General features: G+C 32.3%; 1 protein-coding gene across 1 annotated transcript; it reads right to left on the bottom strand.

The window, feature by feature from the left end:
* Positions 1-75: 75 nt before the first annotated feature.
* On the bottom strand, positions 76-20,397 carry LOC131949741 (uncharacterized). The gene is made up of 34 exons (XM_059311612.1): positions 20,095-20,397; positions 18,731-18,903; positions 18,529-18,601; positions 17,949-18,016; positions 17,659-17,781; positions 16,797-16,947; positions 16,561-16,688; positions 16,130-16,300; positions 15,346-15,617; positions 14,290-14,467; positions 14,077-14,088; positions 13,390-13,440; positions 12,110-12,315; positions 11,403-11,629; positions 11,079-11,283; positions 10,883-10,940; positions 9,956-10,114; positions 9,070-9,203; positions 8,383-8,512; positions 7,671-7,825; positions 7,110-7,260; positions 6,747-6,884; positions 6,083-6,259; positions 5,702-5,809; positions 5,037-5,165; positions 4,696-4,887; positions 4,242-4,349; positions 3,825-3,932; positions 3,354-3,454; positions 3,058-3,112; positions 2,632-2,738; positions 1,856-2,095; positions 1,461-1,549; positions 76-1,201 (listed from the first exon to the last, which is right to left on the bottom strand). The coding sequence occupies exons 1-34, from the start codon at positions 20,228-20,230 to the stop codon at positions 978-980; spliced, it is 4,737 nt and encodes a 1,578-aa protein (XP_059167595.1). The 5' UTR covers positions 20,231-20,397; the 3' UTR covers positions 76-977.
* Positions 20,398-20,561: the final 164 nt, after the last annotated feature.

The following is a 20,561-nucleotide window of genomic DNA, read 5'->3' as shown; positions in this document are numbered from 1 at the left end:
CACATTTTAACCCTTATCAAAGGTAAAAGATATGTTTGGATTCCTTTTTACCTGTAGTTTTTATTTTTTTTTAAATTTTTATTTTAAATTATATCCAGTCCAGCTTTGTCTGAATACAAAAGAACTAAGGATGTCAAAGCTGCAGTAACATATCAAGAAAATTTTTCTAGTCAATTTTTTTAACTTTCTTCATGCATGATCTGTGCCAATAATTGAAATATTTTACAAACCTATGTACTATTTCAATTTAATAAACAAAGCCTATTTCCATAACTCTATCTTGTTCTGTTGTTATTTATATATTAATACATTACTAAACATACTAAATGCACTGAAAACAAATATCTACATGGAGTCTTTAAAAGCAAAAGCTTTAAATATTATCTTTATTCACTGTTGACATAAAATGGCTGATTCAAATTACAAGTAAAAATAATATAATCCATACATTTTTTTTCAAAACTATGCAACTGTATTTTTAAAAAATCTAAGCATTGAATTTTTAATCTTTTAGCATAGTTTTATATTTGGCATTTGATTGCAAGGCACTATTCAGTAGCATAGCAGTATATGTGGTCATATGAAATAAGTACATATTAAAGATTTTAAAATCATAAGATAATGCTAAAATGCATATTTTGTTTAACAGTAATAAATTACTTTCTCCTGTTTGTTAGTATATTAAAAAAAAAATTTCTTACTTTAACATTTGTGTACAACTATAAAGCAAATTATCAAAATTTTATAAATTATAAGAGTCATACATATGGAAAATGGCAACAATAATAAAAATGCAATTAGGTGATCATTAGGAATATTCAAATTCTGTTAAATATAAATTTCAAAAATAAGAAAAAAAATCTTGAATCTTTGAAAGACACTGTAGAGTTTAAATCAATACAAATACTACTCTGTTACTGTCACGATCAGCTATGATCATAAAACAAACTATCATCAGCATTAATATCTCTGTTCTCCTAAACCACTTTCAAACCATGTAGAATGCACCTAGGGCAGGCACTGGGCTTTAAGCCTGGCTTGGAGAGTATCTGCTTGACCAACATAGCCGAGTTGGGTAGCTTGGTTTGGCTGCTGCTGGTCAGTTCAGCTGTTAGTCGATGGTCAATTTCAGACTTGAAGCTGGACTCGGAGTAATGATGTCCACAAGTGAAAACTACAGATTTAAGGTGGGCTGGAGCAGCTATGGAACACATACGTAAAATATAAAATACATTAGCCAGCATTTACAATAGTCATTTTGTTTCTACATACTAACATTTAATAAAGAAGATTAATAAAGACAAGTCTTATAAAATGTAAAAATCCACATAGTTATTTTTTTAAAGCACATCTGTTATTATGAATATGAATTCATTAGACTGGAGAATTTCTGACATTCCAGATTACAGCTCAGTGCACTGATAAATTAAGCAAATGTGAATTTAAAAAAGGTAATTCACCTCCTCCAGTTCTGAGTAACTCTTGTTCCTCTAGGTGATCTAGCTGAGTGTGTGTTAGAGTAACTACCCCTGTTTCTTTTTTCATGTTTCTACAAAGAGAAAGTTTTTTTAGTCAATGTTGATCTGGCATTGTGAAAATTTGAAATCATAACTTAGAATAACAAAGTAAAAATAACGAACAAGAAAGAAAGAATGTTGAAGAAAAATGCATTTCATCCAATAAAAAATCAAATCTTTAAAAATGTAAATTTAAAGAATAACATCAAATACAACCAACATAAAACAGTATTAAAACATAATAAAATATATATATATATATATATATATATATATATATATATATAACTTTTATAATCTTATCAGAATCTCGACAAGGTAAAGTGAGGGCCACCAACCTAAGAATGTCAGTCCAAAGCCGGTCCCTCGGTGTCAGTTTTTCTCGCTGTAGCCTGGGAATGTTGCTGACCAGCAAGGACGGGTCAACGGCTCCGTCAGACAACAGCTGCTGCCAGTCCACACTGGACTTGGCGCCACTCTTCACCCCCACTTTAGCGTCCATGTAAGTCTTCAGGACTTTCAATGAAAACTGAGAGGTGAAGGGGGCAACTGGGTGGGCTTGCTCTCCAGTGTGATGCCTGAGACATAATGTTTAGCTTTATTATAAATATCAAGATTTGACACATACAACTTTAATATAAATATAAAGATTTAACACATACAACTTTAATATAAATACCAAGATTTAATGTGTACAGCTATAATATAAATATAAAGATTTAACATGTATAACTTTAATATAACTATCAAGATTTAACACCTACAACTTTAATATAAATATCAAAATTTAAGATGAACAACTTTAATATAAATATGAAGGTTTAATTAAGATGTACACAGTGTTTTTCAATTACCCAACCACAGCTAAGTGTTAACTTTAGATTAAGGGAATTTTTTTTTTAATGAAAGCACAAAATAAAATGAAAGAAGTGTCTATGACTACTACAACAAACATTTTGCCTAGTCTTGATAGAAATACACACAGGCTAAGAGTAAATAAAGTTCCACACCTCTCACCAAAAAAAAAAAAACAAGTAATTAAATTTTAGTTTTTTCAGCATTTTTTTTTGAGTAATTATTTTGATAGAAACCAAGAGCATGATAAGACGTTGACCTTAAGACAACCTCCACCAGCCATGCTGAGAGATGTTCCAGGTGAAGTGAGAAGATGTCTTCCAGCTGTGAGATGGGGAAGGAGTGGAGCTGCCAGAAGTGAAGAGCCTGCAGTAAAAAAATTTATTTACGAAAATCTCACGTTTAAGGATTGAATGATTTTTTAAATTATTTATTTAAACATTTATTTAAAATTATAAAACATTTGTATCCAGATAAAGCTGATAAAAGTTAGGTATAAAAATTAGAAATGTATACTTAAAACTATAAAAAAAAACACATTTTATTTAAACTGAGATTAAAACAAGATTCTGTAAGAGAAATTGTATTCACAAAAATGTTGACATGTCAAAGTGCAAATAGATTTTTAAAAACAAAATTCATTTCTTTGTGTTATCAGTGTCTTTAAAATTCCATTACAACTTACATTGTTACACAACTGCAATAAGTTCTTGTGAGGACTAGCACTGGAAATAACAAGACTGTAGGAAGGGAGGTAATCAACTATTCAGTCAAAGTATTCAGTTTTTATTTCTAGTGTTTAAAATTCTTATTTATAAACCTTTTCTGAGATAGTAATCTAATAATTAGCAAAAAAAATAAAATAATAATCAACATTTCAACTTTACTTTACCTAGCATATTTAATGAACACAACACTTTCATAAGAATCTACAATAAATTAATAACCATGCCAAATTGAATGTTAACAAATATGGTTTACTTGATGTGATGCTTTACCAACTGTGCACACAATGTCATGAGGTCTTGCTTGGTTGACTTAGAAGCTTCAGCTGTTACTGCTTTCAGCCGATAGTACAAAGCCTGTTATAGAAAAGTATCAGATAGTACAAAGCCTAATATAGAAAAGAATCAGATAGTACAAAGCATGGTATAGAAAAGAATAGCCATAAACCTTTTGACTTAAAACAATCTCAGCATATAGCAACCAGCGGTAACATTTAGCTGTTACAAAGTGCTGTTGCCTTACCCTTAACACCAGTACCATTGAAAATAAACAACAGAATGCAAAACCATTAAATTTCTTCACATTTCTAATTATACGCTGTGGCAGAAAGAACCAGTATAAAATTACATCAAAATGAGGTTTTTTTCCCCCCATTTCTTTAACAAATTTAAGCAGCACACAACATGGGCTTTAAGCTTCCTTCCTCTACTTGTAATAAAAAGTTACCTGAATGAAATCTTCCAACAGACAACTGATGTGGCCAGCAGTTAACCAATTCCCCAGGTCCACACACTTCTGAAGGCAAAGACTTGCATCACCTACATTCTCCATCACCTGTTTCAAGTATTAGGACACAACATTAGACAGAGCAAGAAACTACATAAATGTTATAAGCCTAATATAAGCAGTTTTAAATAACATTTGTGTTTATAGATGGTAGTATAAGAAGTTAACCACCAGATTTGTTTTAAAGTTTTTTATTCAGCAAATATTCAACAATGAATAAATTACAACGTTAACAACCACTTATTTAGGCTATCTAGTTTTGTAAATAAAATACTAAATTATACAACCCTTATGGTTCTATATCTAGCAATGAGAAGTAAAAGCAAGATGATGGGTGACAGAGACAAAAATGTTCACCTTAAGAGTGACAGGAACTACACAGCTATCATAAACATTTGATCCTAGTTTGTCCAGATTTGGCAAGCTGTCCAATGAGCTTTCACATTCTTCTTCCACAGGCTCAGTCTGGAAAATATGCAAAAACTTAAAACATTTTTTTAATGAAATAAACCAACCGTTTAAGTAATGAATATGAGCAGATTAAAGATTTTGTTTTTTAATGAAGACAGGATACAAATTAACAATTAATAAAGCACTCACTAAATTAAAAAAAAAATAAGACCTCTAAGATGAAAGCAGTACATTTGTTTCTGTTGTCCCCGAGTTAAAGAGAATGTATTCACCATGCCAAACTGTAATCACCTCTCAGATTATTATTGGGGATTACAGGACTGAGCAAGACAATCAGGTGAGGAATCACACACTACCCCCAGAAACAGCTATAACCAGCCAATCAACTGAAGGCACTCACCCACATACTGTTGTGGTTCAGAGATGACAACAGAGCCAGCCAATGGGAGCTGCTCGTGTCAGACTGAGGTATTCCCCTCATGGCCGAGGGAATGTTGGCGTCACTTGCGTGAGTCGACATCTGGCGACGGTAAACGCTGTTTGATTGAGACTTTGAACTTTGACCCTCTCCCCATGGTTTGGCATACCCTAACTAAAAAGAAAAAAGAATTTGTTTTATAAGACTTTTATAATAAAAGCAGGAAACAGATATTTGACAAGATGTTTTTTTGTTTAAAATAAACATTTTATATGCATTCAAAAACTAAAAATTTTACCTGCATTAAAAAAAAAATGTCTTACCTGCCCCGAATCATTCTTGCCCCAAACCCAAACTCCGCCATCCACGTCAAATGCCAGATTGAATTCACCCCCACTAGCAATGGAGACCATGTGTTGGTCATTTATAGCAGTCAACATTTTAGGGATGCGCTACAAGAGGGAAAAATACATCAGAATAACAACCATTTTTTTTTTCTTGTTATTTGTTATGTTAACAAAATCAAAGTGTCTACTCGGAAGAAGATTTTTCTCCCCAACGTCTCCACTTAGTCGGCAAAAGATAACTCTGCGCATGCGCAGTGATCTATGGCTAGGGTTAGGGCTAGAATGAGGGTTAGGGGTAGGATTAGGGATAGGGTTAGGGATAGAATTAGGGCTAGGGTTAGGGATAGGATTAGGGCTAGGGCTAGGGTTAGGGTTAGGGATAGGGATAGGATTAGGGATAGGGTTAAGGATAGGATTAGGGTTGGTGTTAGGGTTCTGCGGTTGTAAACACACGCATGCGCAGTACCATCGAAAACATCGCCGCTAAGGCAAGTTGTAGTTTCTCTCCATTGCGCATGCGTATCGCATGCGTATCTTATTCCGGCTAGAAACGGCTTAACAAAATATGCAAGTACACTAAAGTGATGAATTAACTAATAGTTAAAAAGCTATAAAATCAAGTACAAGTGCACTAAACTAACCTCGTCCTGTCTAGATCCTGTTCCAAGCTGCCCTTCAAGATTTCTCCCCCATACATACACCCCACCATCCTCAGTTAACAACAAGCTATGAAGGCTTCCACAAGCAACCTAGGCATCACCAAGACAGGCATGTGTAACAATGATATAGGCCACACAGAGGCAATGTTACACTTACTGAACTCAAAATGCCAAAAAATATAAACTCACTTGGCAACACAAAAATATTTGACTACAAAAAAAATAATTAATTCATCAAATAAATGTCTATTAGTAAAAATGAAGACAAGTGAAAATGTAGCAAACTACTCAGTATTACCATATAATAACACTGCTATAAACATCTTACTAGTAAAAATTTAAGGTTATAATAAAAGTAATTACCGTATTAATTTGACCATGCACGTAAGTTGTTTCTACTACACTCGGCAACATGTAAGCATTTTGGTCCTGAGACTGAACACCAGCCAATCTGGCGTTCCTTAGAGAAGAGGCTACCTGGCGCAAATTTTGAGGATGGAGACCCCACACATACACTTTGTTTGAAGCAGTCACAGCCACCTGTTGTGTAGAAAAAATATTTTACAAAAATATAACAATATAAACTACTGATGAACTTATTTTAAAGCAGCTTTTTATTTGTGCACAGTGGTATATTGAGGAGTTTGTCAATAGTCCTTTGGTGTGATTTTTTTTAAAATAACTTCCATTCAAATTTTATGTGTGATTTTATTTTCAACAAGATTTACTGCTTGGTGATTTGATTCAAGGATTTTTATTTCACTCTACGCTATTTTCAATTTTAATTCTAATTAGGAGTTAACATATTATAAAGATTTTCCTTTTGAATTTACTTGGTTTCTTTTTAACATTTCAAACTGAAATTAATTTTAATTTAGAGTTATAATTAATTATTTTTACATTTCATTAACGGATTTCATTTTACTCTAATTGAAACTTAATTTTTAAAAAAAAACCTCTTTCCACCTAGCTTGAACCAAAACAGGACAAATGATCTACAAATGGAAACAAACTACTGAGAACTTACACAGTGAAAGTATTTGGTTCCTATTGCTACTACTGGCATTGGGGTTGGCAGAACAACCTTCAGTGGGATGGTTGTCTTGTGGTTGACCCCCACACCAAGCTGGCCAAAATAACCACAGCCAAATGACCATACATCGCCCTAGGAAATAGGGAAAAATATTGAGCATAAAAAATTTTGATAATGATAATAATCACCCAACATAAATTTTGAAAACTTCCATTTTTTCTTTAAAAAATGATTGTAATCACTAATAAAAATAAAAACAGGAAAGCTAAAATAAATAACAACATTCATTTTTGTTTTTGTAGTGTATTATTATGCATTAAATGTTTTAAAATGTGAAAACAACATTCAACAACTTACAGGTTCAGTTAGCACAAGCGAATGAGCATAGCCACCAGCAATCTTCACCACCGAGAGACTCAGAAGGAAGCGGACATGGGTAGGTATCAAACAATCCTCAGGGTTCCCATGGCCCAGCTGTCCGTGGACACCCCAGCCCCACGAGTAGACCCTGGCAGGGGGAGGGAGGAAAAGGTATTCAATCAACCAGACTTAGCGGGGGGGGGGGGGGGGGGGGGAAGGGGTTTCATTAGTGCAACAGAGAGGGCAAATAGAAAAGAAATTTTCTAATTCTGTGTCTGCAGAAGTTAGCGGGACTTATGGACAGTACAGCATCCAGTGGTCATCACTGTCAAGCTATACATGAGGTACACATTAGTGTCTCAAGCTGAAAACTAGCCAATCACTGGGGTTCAAGCTAAAGTTCTTCATGTTTTTAATAAGCTGCCCAATAACACACCACCAATACAGACTAATACAATATTTATATGCAAATATATAGGCAATTTTATATAAATAAATTGGAAATTTGTTTCCAGTTAAGTGCTAAAAATAGAATTATATGAAGAAAAAACAACTTGCTGGTTATCTGAGGTCAAGGCCAGGGAATGATAATGTCCACAGTCCAGAGCAATAACAGTCTCAGGCTGCAGAGTTTCCAGCAACATTGGGCGCTTGTATACATGACGTGTACCCACACCAACTTGTCCATACTTGGAGTTACCCCAGCCGTAGACCTAAAGACATACAAATTATGTTGGTTACCCCAGCCGTAGACCTAAAGACATACAAATTATGTTGGATCTACCCCAGCCATAGACCTAAAAACATACAAATTATGTTGGATCTACCCCAGCCCTAGACCTAAAGACATACAAATTATGTTGGATCTACCCCAGCCGTAGACCTAAAGACATACAAATTATATTGGATATACCCCAGCCAATCATCACTAACTCAATAATTTAAATAAATTGTACTGTACAAATCTTCACTAACTCAATATTCTAAAAAAACTGTACTGTACAAATCTTCACAAACTCAATATTTTAAATAAATTGTACTGTACCAAACTTCACTAACTCAATATTTAAAATAAATTGTACTGTACAAATCTTCACAAACTCAATATTCTAAATAAATTGTATTACACTAATCTTCACTAACTCAATATTCTAAAAAAAAAAACTGTACTGAACCAATCTTCACTAACTCAATATTCTAAAAAAAAAAAAACTGTACTGAACCAATCTTCACTAACTCAATATTCTAAAACAAACTGTACTGTACCAACCCCTTGTTGTGTCAGGGCTAATGTGTGCTCGTTCCCACAAGCAACAGACATGACCTTTAGCTTGAGGATGTGCAGGGTTTCAACCAGCATTGGGGGGCAAACAGTTTGAGACAACTCTCCATGGCCTAGCCTGTGTTCAAAACAAGAATCATGAAGGACTGGAATATGATACAAGAGAAACTTTAGATGCACTGGAAGTAATAGCATTTAACTAATAAAAATAATTTCTCCTCTTGTATACTAGAAGATGATTAGGTAACAGACTTAGGCCTACTGAAAGCAATAACCATTTATACATTTTCAATCTTAGAACATTCCAATAATTTCTTTCTTACAGAGATTTTCTTTTTTAATTCTTCAGCTTCTTACTTATAGATAATTTCAAAGATATTTTTTACAAAAACTCAGTGTTTCAGGAAGGAAACTGTGCAGAGTTTTTAAAATATTTTTATGATGAAAATACATAATATTGAAATATTTTTCTTACTATTTATTAGTTTAAAAAATTCTTTATCACACAAGCTGAGGTTATATAGCTAGAGACAGGATGAAATGTGTTGCTTGTTGATGTTTTGTGAGCCAATGGGCATTGAGTAGTGATGATGATGAAATGTTTATTAAATTAAGTGGACCATCATATATTATATTGGCCATCATGAACCATGCTATGAAGGCATGTTTGTTTACCTCCCAGAGTTGGACCTGCCCCAGGTGTAAAGGTCTCCGTTTCTAATGGCAGCGGAATGTTTAGGCCCACATGACACAGGCTGGATCTGGACTGACAGTCTCTTGCGACTTTCATTAGAGCTTTCTTCAGTTTTCTGTGATAAGTTCAAAAACAACATTCAAGCAAGCTGTGGCTGAAACCAAACTTCTTTAAAAATATAGGTAACAAGGAGAATTTCCTTCAGGCATCTCTTTGGGGTCTAACCCCCCCCCCCCCCCCCACCAGAACAAAATAGAATTAATATAGAACATATACCAGTGCCCTCATCCCCACCTGAGAAAAAAACTCTGAAAGAAACACAGAGACAATACAGTATTTAATCTTGTAGTTTCTGTCTTTCTGTCTGTTAGGGTTTTGGTCTGTGTTAGTAGTGTGGGTTAGAGTTAGGACCAGACATAACATCAGGGTTAGAGTTACAGGTTTAGTTAAATTTAGTGCAGTAATCATCATCCCTTAACCCTTATTAGGGTCGTTGGGATACCAAAGTTGACTTTATAATTCTCTGCTATCCATCTGAGTCCTCTGCTATTCTCATTAATTCTGAGATGGACAGTCCAGTCCATATCACTGATCAGTGTGGAAATACTTGTAAAAATATGAAATAATCTATGATACCATTCTAAGAAGTTGGTATGATTTCTTGAATTATAAACAGAATTTTTTGTCAATAGTATGTGATTTTGTCCTCACCGCTAAGATGGGTAAACAATTTCAGTCAAACTGACCACTGTACTAGGTCACAAGTGAACAGCAGGCCTTGGCCATAAAAAGTAAAGAAACTCTACTTTACCTATCTCTGGAAAAAGTGTTTAAGAAAATTTATATCTGAAATAATAACTGGATTACCTCAATATCAAGCTGATCAGCTGGGCAGGTGATAATTGAATCAAAGCTTATACTTTGCTGTGGTGGTGTACATGTTGCAAGTCTTCGGTTATAATTTAGATACAAAACAACTTCTAAGAAAAAATTAATCAGGAATTCCCCTGATAGATCTCCAGAATCCTGAAAAGAATGTTTAAGAAAATCATGAGAATGTTTCTGATACTACATCACATGACAAGTTTGATGTAACAGTAATAAAAAAAATGTAAACCTTTGTAGAAAAAGCATAATTGAAAAATGAAGTAAATCAAATGATGATGGTCAGATGTAATTAGCACTTGTGCTGTTTCACCTAGATTTAAATGAGCATCAGATTAATACGTCTAGTGGTGGACTGGTCTGCCACAGCACCAGGAATAATTCCAGTGGAGTGACAAGAATGGTGCGGTAATATTGGAAAATTGAAGTCCGATATAAAAAAGTAAAGTTACTCTTTTCACCTGGCAGTCCATGGGGCAGATGAAGTAGAGCTCACCTGTTTCTGTGACCTCTACACACGAAGGGATAGTGTGATCAGCACTATGCCCAGATACATTTACCCACCCTAACATGAGTCATGTAACCAGGATTTAGGGACTTCCTTTGGACAAGAACCCAGAATCAAAACTCGAGACTTTCAATTTAGCACTCGAGCTCTTTACCGATTGACCACACTCTCAAAAAAACATATACAGCTGGTTTCTATATCTTTTCCCCAGGTCACTCAACACCCCTGTCCACCCCTGAACACAACTATACATATTTAGTAGGCCATAATAGACTCAAAATTTAAAATGTAAATATATTTTTGGTAAATGTATGCCCGGAACGGACCACCTCTTCCATCCCAGTAAACAAGAAGTGTGTATAAATTCTTGAGTAACAAATTGAAGTAGTAAGATGACATACATTTGAGTTGTCCATGGTGTCACTTGTACATGATCCCAGTGAAGTCAAACTATTTGTTCTGTCCAGACAAATGGAGAATATTTTAAGGACAGATGTTTTAAATATTTTCAATTAGTAACTAATTAATGTAGGCTCTAAAAAATAAAACTTTATTACTTAAATATGAAATATCTGTACAGATAATTAAAAAACAAACCTCCTTCGTACGGTCTGTAGTCTAAGCAGTGTTCCCCTCATGACAGACTTTGATGGGTCAAAAATCCTGGCCAGTTCCAAGAGCTGTGTTTCCTTCAATACTGGCAACAGAGGCTTTAAAATCTGGCAGTTCTGAATTGCCAGTTGTGGCCGGGTGCTGAGGAGTCTGATCAAGTCATCAGGGGGAAGACAAGGCACAAGGGAACCTGCCAGTGTTACAGGACACATTTTTATCTCCCTTGTAGAACCGTTCAACAAAAATAAAATAAGACAAGTCATGAAGTTTTGTTTAAAATGTAACATTGAGAGAGAAAGTAATTTTTACCATTGCCAGATTGTAAAAGATGAGCACTAAATCCTCGCTGAACTAGGTCATTGAGTGACAAAAATGAAACAGAAGAAAAAGCTTGTGACTTAATGAGTGCTGACAGAGCTTCCACAACCAATCCCCTTGCTTTTGCTATGGACAACAACAGATCCACCTCCCCAAAATCTGCCAGTAAGTTGAGTGCCACAGACTCATCAAATGAGAAGCTCCCAGTAAGGAAATCACTGATAAATAAGACAAGTGAAAAATGATTTAAATGAGTGGCCTAGCTGTAGACAGCTAGACTGCCAATCTGTAAGTCTCGAGTTCAAATCTGGGTTCAGCCAGTATATTGTCCCTGAGTCAAGTTAGAGAAAGTAAACGCAGCTGGGCATAGTGCTGACCACACTATCCCCTATCCTTTCATATGCCAAGTGGACTGAAACAGGTGAACACTACATCACTTGTCCTATAGACTGTCAGGTTTGAAAAGGGAACTTCACTTATTTTTTTTTATGATTATAAACAAAAATTTAAAAACCTCAACAAATTCGGCTTAAAGTAATTGAATCTAAAATCTAAACTGATGCTTAAAATTTTTAAATAAATTATATCACTAACTTTAAAGATATTGAAAATATAATAATATAATGAGGCACTAAGCATTTTTTCTTTAGAAAAACCACTTTAAATTTTAAAATCAATGAACACCAGTGGATACTTGCCTCAACCCAGCATAAATATTGCCAGCAGCTTGGCCTGAATTATGCAGCTGGTACACAAAGCAATGTAAAAGCATGTTGGAGAGAAACTTTCTCTCCCATGTGTTCAGTTCAAAGTTTGGGCTGCTCAGCACTTGCCGAAGATGTATCATAGTTTCAGAAATGCATCCATATCGAGCCAGTCCCCCTGTTCGTTTTGTTGCTGGGCACTGTTGATGAGATTATTTTTAAAACTAAATTTTTAAACCTCAAAATGTTTTACAAACAAATATTTAAAAAACGTTTTTTTTGTGTCAATAAATAATCAAGGGTTTACTGAATTTTTTATCCTGCCTTTTAGGCAGACATTAATTTATTACAAATTCAGGAAAAGTAATTTTTTCACAAAAAATGTTAACAAAACTAGACGAATTCTGTTACATAAAACAAGTGTGTTCCAATTTTTTGTTAGCATGTTAAAAATTTAATTTTTTTACACCTTTGGAACATCACTAACATTAACCTACAAAAAAAATCCCCTTTCTAAAAAATTACACATTATTCATAATATTTTACTACTAGTTTTTTCTATAGCATATAATTTCTTCTGAGAAATAAATAAAAAAAGATGACATCTTTAATGATTTTTTTATTGCAGATAGTAGTATATTCACATCAAGCAACTATGATTAATGCTGCACTAATATTTAGTGACTACATTATAAAAAAGCTCTAAAACTTCACCAAATCATCATCCCTGAATTACAATACTTTAATAAGTGCACATTTCTAGATTACAAGAACCTTGTAATTGTATAATTTTGAAAAACTATTGTTTTGAAGCTAAGTCAAGGTTTACAAAGCATGACAACAGTATGTTTAAGAGCAGAAAAGAAAAGAAATGAATTTCCAACCTTAAAAGTTTGCCTTAACAAACTTATCAGCTATGACTGCCTGCTCAACAATAAGCTACATGTGGTGGGTTAATGGCATATTTTAACAGTCTTTTTAGTCTTCACGCTATATTAAAAACAGAACTACAAGACCATCTAAAAGCATCTCAATAAGAAATAATTTTGTACTATTAAATTACTTGTTTTTTCTTTTACCAAGAAATGTTAATAAAATCACCCAACTACACCAAAATAAGATATATCTAAGATATTTTCAATATAAGATTTTTAATATATATATATATATATATATATATATATATATATATATATATATATATATATATATATATATATATATATATATATATATATATATATATATATATAAACATATATAAACACAGAAACCTTGCCATTCCCACCCCATTCAGTACATTTTTCTGAATGCCTCATATGGACCTGGAAAGAATTTTTTAATGTACATATTTTAAAAACTCAATATTTTGTAGATCTACATAAAATCATGCATTACTACATGATGTCAAGACCAAAAAAGTTAACAAGAAGTCCTTGCATTGAATAAAATGTGTTAAACCAAAACTTGGTTAAGGAGGGGACATCACTCAAAAGGAATTTTTAAAAAAGATTTACTGTGCCACCAGCTGAGAGTAAAGATCAAGATTAGGATAGATATAGTATTATTTAGGGCTTTGTTACATGCAATACCCAAAAAATGTAATGAAAAAAAAAACTACTGTATTTTTACTCTCAAAGAAATTTTTAATAAACTTTTACTATAAAAAGGTAAAAGAAAAAAAATGTTGTTTAATCACCTAGCACAAATAAAAGATAAATTTATCAAACAAATTATAAATGACACATTTTGAATTATCTTAAAAAGTGAAATAGTTTTTATCCACATTTGTTACGTAACTCCATGCAAATAAACATTAAATCAGCAACACGTATTACAAACGAAGGAACTCAGAATCAGAAAGAAAATGAATATAGTATACACAAAATGAATTGACTACTAAAATATGCATAAGCCATTTAAAAAAGATTAGTAGTTTAGTTGTATCTAATTAAACATACCTTTTGTATCTTCTAAGCAGGCACAAACAGATGTAACAGATATAAATGGTGTGATTAATTTAAGTGATAGTCTTAATGTTCAAAATACTATCTTAAATGGACTCAATATAGGCCCTAAATCTACTTATTAACTTTTTAAAAATTGTACCAATTTTAAATTTATATCCACTTAAATATTTTTTTTTACTAATATTGACAACTACATTTTTCTACCTTAGACAAAGTGTAGAGCTTCATAGCTTTTCCAAAGAAAGACTGCTTCAACATAAACTCTGCAGCAAGCTCTGACAGACTTGTAAGGTCAAGGCCTACACTTATTGCCAGATTTTCAGCTACAGTTGTTTCAGGAAGAGTCATGGCCAAATGCAGGAAAAGTCTTTCAGGTGAAATACTTTTTTTAAAGGAAGAAAATGTATACATACTTTTAAAGTGAAGATTATTTTATTCAATGTCTTGTTCTATTAAAAATAGTAATAAAAAGAAATGTTTAATTATGAAGAAACCTTTTTGTAATAACCTAACTAGTCTAACTGGATAAAAAAAAATTAATTAAACTTATCAGTCTAATTTAGATAACAATGAAGTAACCTGACCAACCTAATTTAAATAAAAATTAACGAGCCTCACCAGTCTACTTTAGATAAAAATTAACGAGCCTCACCAACTTTAGATAAAAATTAATGACCCTCACCAGTCTACTTTAGATAAAAATTAACGAGCCTCACCATTCTACTTTAGATAAAAATTACCGAGCCTCACCAGTCTTCTTTAGATAAAAATTAATGAGCCTCACCATTCTACTTTAGATAAAAATTAACGAGCCTCACCAGTCTACTTTAGATAAAAATTAACGAGCCTCACCATTCTACTTTAGATAAAAATTAACGAGCCTCACCATTCTACTTTAGATAAAAATTAACGAGCCTCACCAGTCTACTTTAGATACAAATTAATGAGCCTCGCCAGTCTACTTTAGATACAAATTAATGACCCTCACCATTCTACTTTAGATAAAAATTAACGAGCCTCACCAGTCTACTTTAGATAAAAATTAACGAGCCTCACCAGTCTACTTTAGATAAAAATTAACGAGCCTCACCATTCTACTTTAGATAAAAATTAACGAGCCTCACCAGTCTACTTTAGATAAAAATTAACGAGCCTCACCAGTCTACTTTAGATAAAAATTAACGAGCCTCACCAGTCTACTTTAGATAAAAATTAACGAGCCTCACCAGTCTACTTTAGATAAAAATTAACGAGCCTCACCATGGCCTAATCTCATACACAGAGCAGTTGGTGACTATAATACACCCATCAAGTACTGTGTGTGTGGTCACTGGGATCATGAGGACGGAAGAATCAAGCTGCGCATCATGATTTTTCAAGGGTTGGATAATGCTGCCCCCTCTGAGACGTTTAGACCACTCATTTTCACGATGCTCGTGATAATAGAAGGGGTAGCGTTTTTTAAGTACACCCAGTAGAGTTTCACCCTCTGGTAAGTTGAACTGTTGAACCATGGCTTCTTCATTAAAATCCTGGGTAAAAACAAAAAAAAACACAGGAAAAAAAAAGAGTTAACATTATTCCACAACTGAGAAAAAGTTATAATTATTTACATTTAACTTTATGGTAATGATTTTTAAGACTAATGATTAGTTAGTACTAGTAATCATAACAAAGGCTTAGTATTGTTCAACATGTGTATCACAATAAGACAAAGTAGTGAACTACTAGAGAAAGTACAATTAGCAAGGAAATTTTCAGAACTCTTGTCTAGGTGGTACAAACATTATCATCACAGTTAACATTAATCATGGTACTGTGATAAAGACACTAGCCCAATAACCCAAATGCAAACAGTGGCATTAAACTTTACACCTCATTGGTGAGGCATGCCTAAACCAAACGATTGGTAATTAATTATAGTGCCAAAGTAATATTATCTAGAAATGTTTTGTATCCAAAAGTGCCAAAATTCAATATTATAGGGCTAACACTATATGTTAAAATTAATTTTTAAACTATATTTTAAAATGTTGAAACAAACTTGATCATCCAATGAATTTTCAGACTTCTGATTTGATAGAATAATCAACTTCTTGTCATTAGCTTGACTTTTTATGGTGAAAATTAATTTATCGGTTAGAATGGAACTCTCAGTCCCAACTGGTAGTTTGTAAACAAAGAGCGGGTTACTCTCTGTGACAGAGCTCAACACCTGAAAATAATGTACAGTATAATGCTAGTTTAAATGTGTATTATATACAACAACAGACTGATTTAGAGCTATGCAATTAAAAATAAAATTGTAAAATGGTTATAAAATGGGAATCTTTTATTAAAAATTGATGGTTTTTGGTTAATTTAACTAAAATTGCTCTCTTTAATATTGACTTAATTAACTTATTTTTTTAAAAATTAAATAATAAATATGGTATGGAAAAAAAAAGCACTTAAATGTTTTAACAATAAAACTACCTGCAATGTTGAAGTAGCTGTACAGTGAGCAGTTAAAAAATGTCTTCCTCTGGCATACTGAGGCTGCAGGAAAGTTGGCGGCTGAAAGTTTTGGAACTGAGATGGGCTGAACAGACCATTATTCTCTTCTGTAAAATAAAATTCACTTAACCACCTAGACACATCAAAGTTGCACTACTCTACACTACAAGCCATAATAGATAAAGTAACGTATAATATGTGTAGCAGCTATGTACCAGATGAGTCTAAAATAGTTCTTGATGGCACAGAAAAGCCATCAATATCATCATAGCCCATCTCTTGAAGGACAGGGTCGGGAGAAAAACTAAAGACAGTTGCTTTGGTTTCTAACAGAAGTTTCCACTGGTTTCCAGATACAGTTGTGATCTGGAATTACAAAAAAAAAGTTCTCATCTACTTTTATTTAGCCACCAACTGCTCTGAGTATGAGATTAGACCATGGTGAGGCTATTAATTATCATCAAAATTAGACTAGTGAAGCTAATTAATTTTTATCAAAATTAGACTGGTGATATAAATTGATTTTATTTAGATTAGATTGGTGAGGTTAGTTAATTTTTATCTATATTAGAAGCATAAAGATATTTCAAATTTATATAATAAACAATCATTGAGACATTATTAGTTGTATTTTTATGGGTGATGAATACACTCATTGAGAATTGTGTTTTAATATTATTACATGCAGCTAATACACAAATCATTAAAGTAAAAACATTTAAGTTTCCAAAAATTCTACAATATATTGTTCTTAAAAGAAATGGGCTTTATGTTAATGGTTAAAATACATCAACTAATATTATTTCTTAATGTTAAGCTAACCATATCCCTAATCCTACCATAGTTCAAATCTTAGCTCATACACTAAACCAATATATTAAAATACTACCAACAAAATAATTTTAGATGAGTCCATTGTAAGACATCGGTAGGAAAAAAACTCTAAAATTTGCTTTTTTAGGGTGTGCAAACATTTTATTAGGTTTATAAATGTTAGCCACGTTACACTATTTGGTCAATTTTGCATCTTAAAATTTATATTTTTTAAAAGCACTAAAGCAATAGAAAACAATTTACCACAAGAAATGTATTTAACTGTAGGTCATCTTGAGATAAAGACATATCTGTTATTGTTACATCTATGGTCACCTTAGTAAACACATCGGCATCCACAAGATCAATAAACACAATTTCACCTATCTGTTTGGAAAAGACAATAAACATTATTTGATTAATATGAGGGATACAGAATAATTATTTTAACATATTAGGCTTAAAAATGAATACAGGTATTTAGCAAAAATTTGCAAAAAGATGACAAAATCAATATTTCCATTTAAAAGTACTTTCAACATTGCTGAACTCACATTAGTGGCTAGGATAGCCACTTGCCTTCCTTCTAAAGTCTGCCACCACAGAGCGTGGCATACATTGCCTATGAGGATTTAGGAAAAAAAAACCAGTAAGAGGCATTATTTATGTTTAAACATTGTTAAAAACATTAATTGCAAAAAAGGAAAACCAATCTCAGTATACCACAAGATATAAAAAGTGTTTATTTCTAAAGCTGCATTAGTTTGGTGTTGATTAATTTAATAAACAATTACTTATGTGATCTTAATTATCAATAAATTATCAACATCAATACTCATTACTATAACGTACATAATTTTCCATGAAATTTTAAGTACCCTACATATATTGCATATAATTATAACATTTTCTAATTGTGATATATAGTGTGAGGGTGTATACAAGGATGATTCTAGTTTTTTTTAAGGACAAATTTGCGTTGAATCTAGTGGAGGGTTTCTAGAAATGTTCTGACAAATATATGGGGGTAGGAGGATGGGTCAAAATATCACATTTAAAAAAAAATAACATGCGCTAAACTATAATATGAAAATTATATTTTAACACTATTAGTCGGGTTCTTTAAAACAATACCTCTAGTTAAGTGAAATGCTCTAACAGTCACATCATCTGTTGTAAAAATTCTGTTAACAATGGCATCAGAATCCTGGTTTTAAAAAGGAGTTAACCCATTCTAAAGTTAATAAAAATTTTCAATACTCTACTTTTTACTTTGTAATTAAACTAGCTTTAAGTAGATAAAAAAAGTTTTAAAAAATTGTAAATGTAAACATACAACAATTGACAGAGCCGGGATAATGTAGATCTCTTCAGATGTTTCAGTAGCAATAAGCAGCCAAGTCATGGTGGGATCAAAACACATGGATGCAATTTTTTTTTCAGGTAGCCAAGGTAACTGCTTGATAACAGGGGTTCGACTAGAGACGTCATATCGTAATAATATGTATTCTGAAAGGTTTTTAAATAATGTAAAGGTAGGCTGTAGGCCACTTAAAATTTAGAATAATATTTAGAGCTTCTTTATAAAGTAGTCACAAGAAAAATAAAACGTTCAAAAAGGTTCATATAGATATGTCTCATCAAAAGTTAAAGTTTAAGTTTTCCATGAGGCCATAATACACATTAAGTATCATACAATACAATTGGTCCCTAATTATTCATTAGTATACATCCTTTATGGTCCTTGGTTTAGAGAAAGTAGGCTATTTTATAAAATTGTATTTTATCATAATTGCTTACTTAATGTAGTAATATGCCAGATTCTTCATATTAAAATTAAAATGTATTCCAATAAGAAATCAAAGATTAATGATGATACAAAATATGACTGATCTGAGAATAGGATATAACCATATATAGTTATTAATTATTTTGTTAAAATAAAAGCAATAAAGACCTAATTTATATTTCATCTTATTAGCTATCCATTTTACTTTAATTTTTAAATAAAATGTATGCTTGCTGCTGATAAAATATTTTGAAGTGGCTACTCGCAAGAACCTTCTTCCCCCCCCCCCCTCCCATGCTAATCTGCCAGCAGAAGATGCAAAATGCAATGACCTTAATTAATAACCATGCAATGGGCTCAAATTTATCCTTATATAATATATAGTTGAGCAATGAGCTCAAATTACCCTTTTAGCCTTTCTACTGAAAATCTTATGTATACCCACTAGAAGTTAAGTATAAAATATTTTTTAAAATCTATTTTAATACCCTATTTAAATCTACTATTTAAGAATTTATCGTGTTAATCCCTGTCCCATCAAGACAACACATTGGCCTAAAAACAAAAATTTTAGATGACAAGAAAACAAAGTAATTGTAGCATTATGCAATCGCTTTTCTGCGGAGAATTTGCCACAAAAGTTTGAATTTATTTTGCATTTTATAAAAGGCCAACCCAAAATTAAAATTAAAGCTATAATATTTTAAAGAATAGTGCTCCTTTCCTTCTTAAAGTAAGGATATCCATAGTGATATTATTAAATATTAATATAATATTATAATTAGGCCAAAAAATAAATTATAAATGAAAATGACAATAAATAAAATAAATGTTATATGGTCTGATGCTTTTTTACTACTATTTAACTGATTACAGTTATATATTCATCTAAGTACAAATCTATAATATACCATTTGAGCATAAAAGAGCTAGGAAACTAATTTCTCCTTCCTCTTTCCATGCTAATTTTATAATGTCGGTTTTCCCTCGATTGTGGTGGGCTGGTTTCACAGACAGAAGTTTTACAAATTCAAACAACTCATACATTTTTATTAAAGTTCGACAGTTTTATGAAAGTGGCATCTTTAACTTTACTGTATCGGTTGTTTTTTTTTTTAAATATTCTAGAACATTTGTGTTTCCACAGTGCTTATGTCTGTTGTTAGATATCATCATCCTACGTTCTTTCCTTTTTCATTTTCACACTTCATGTATCAAACCCAAACAAAAGTCATGTGACTATATTATCGAAACTCTTTTGTTCATAAAATTAGTTTAATCCTTTACTTTCATGCATTTAAGACTAAAATTGCAAATAAAATTTATTTCAATTTCTCCCCACAAAGATTTTTTTCTAGGATAAATAAGCAACCGCATA

Source organism: Physella acuta, unplaced genomic scaffold, assembly GCF_028476545.2.
Source record: "Physella acuta isolate Inbredline_101_S28 unplaced genomic scaffold, ASM2847654v3 ptg000712l, whole genome shotgun sequence".
Taxonomy (NCBI): domain Eukaryota; kingdom Metazoa; phylum Mollusca; class Gastropoda; family Physidae; genus Physella; species Physella acuta.
The sequence above is the reverse complement of the archived record's forward strand: the minus strand, read 5'-3'. Positions and strand labels throughout refer to the sequence as shown.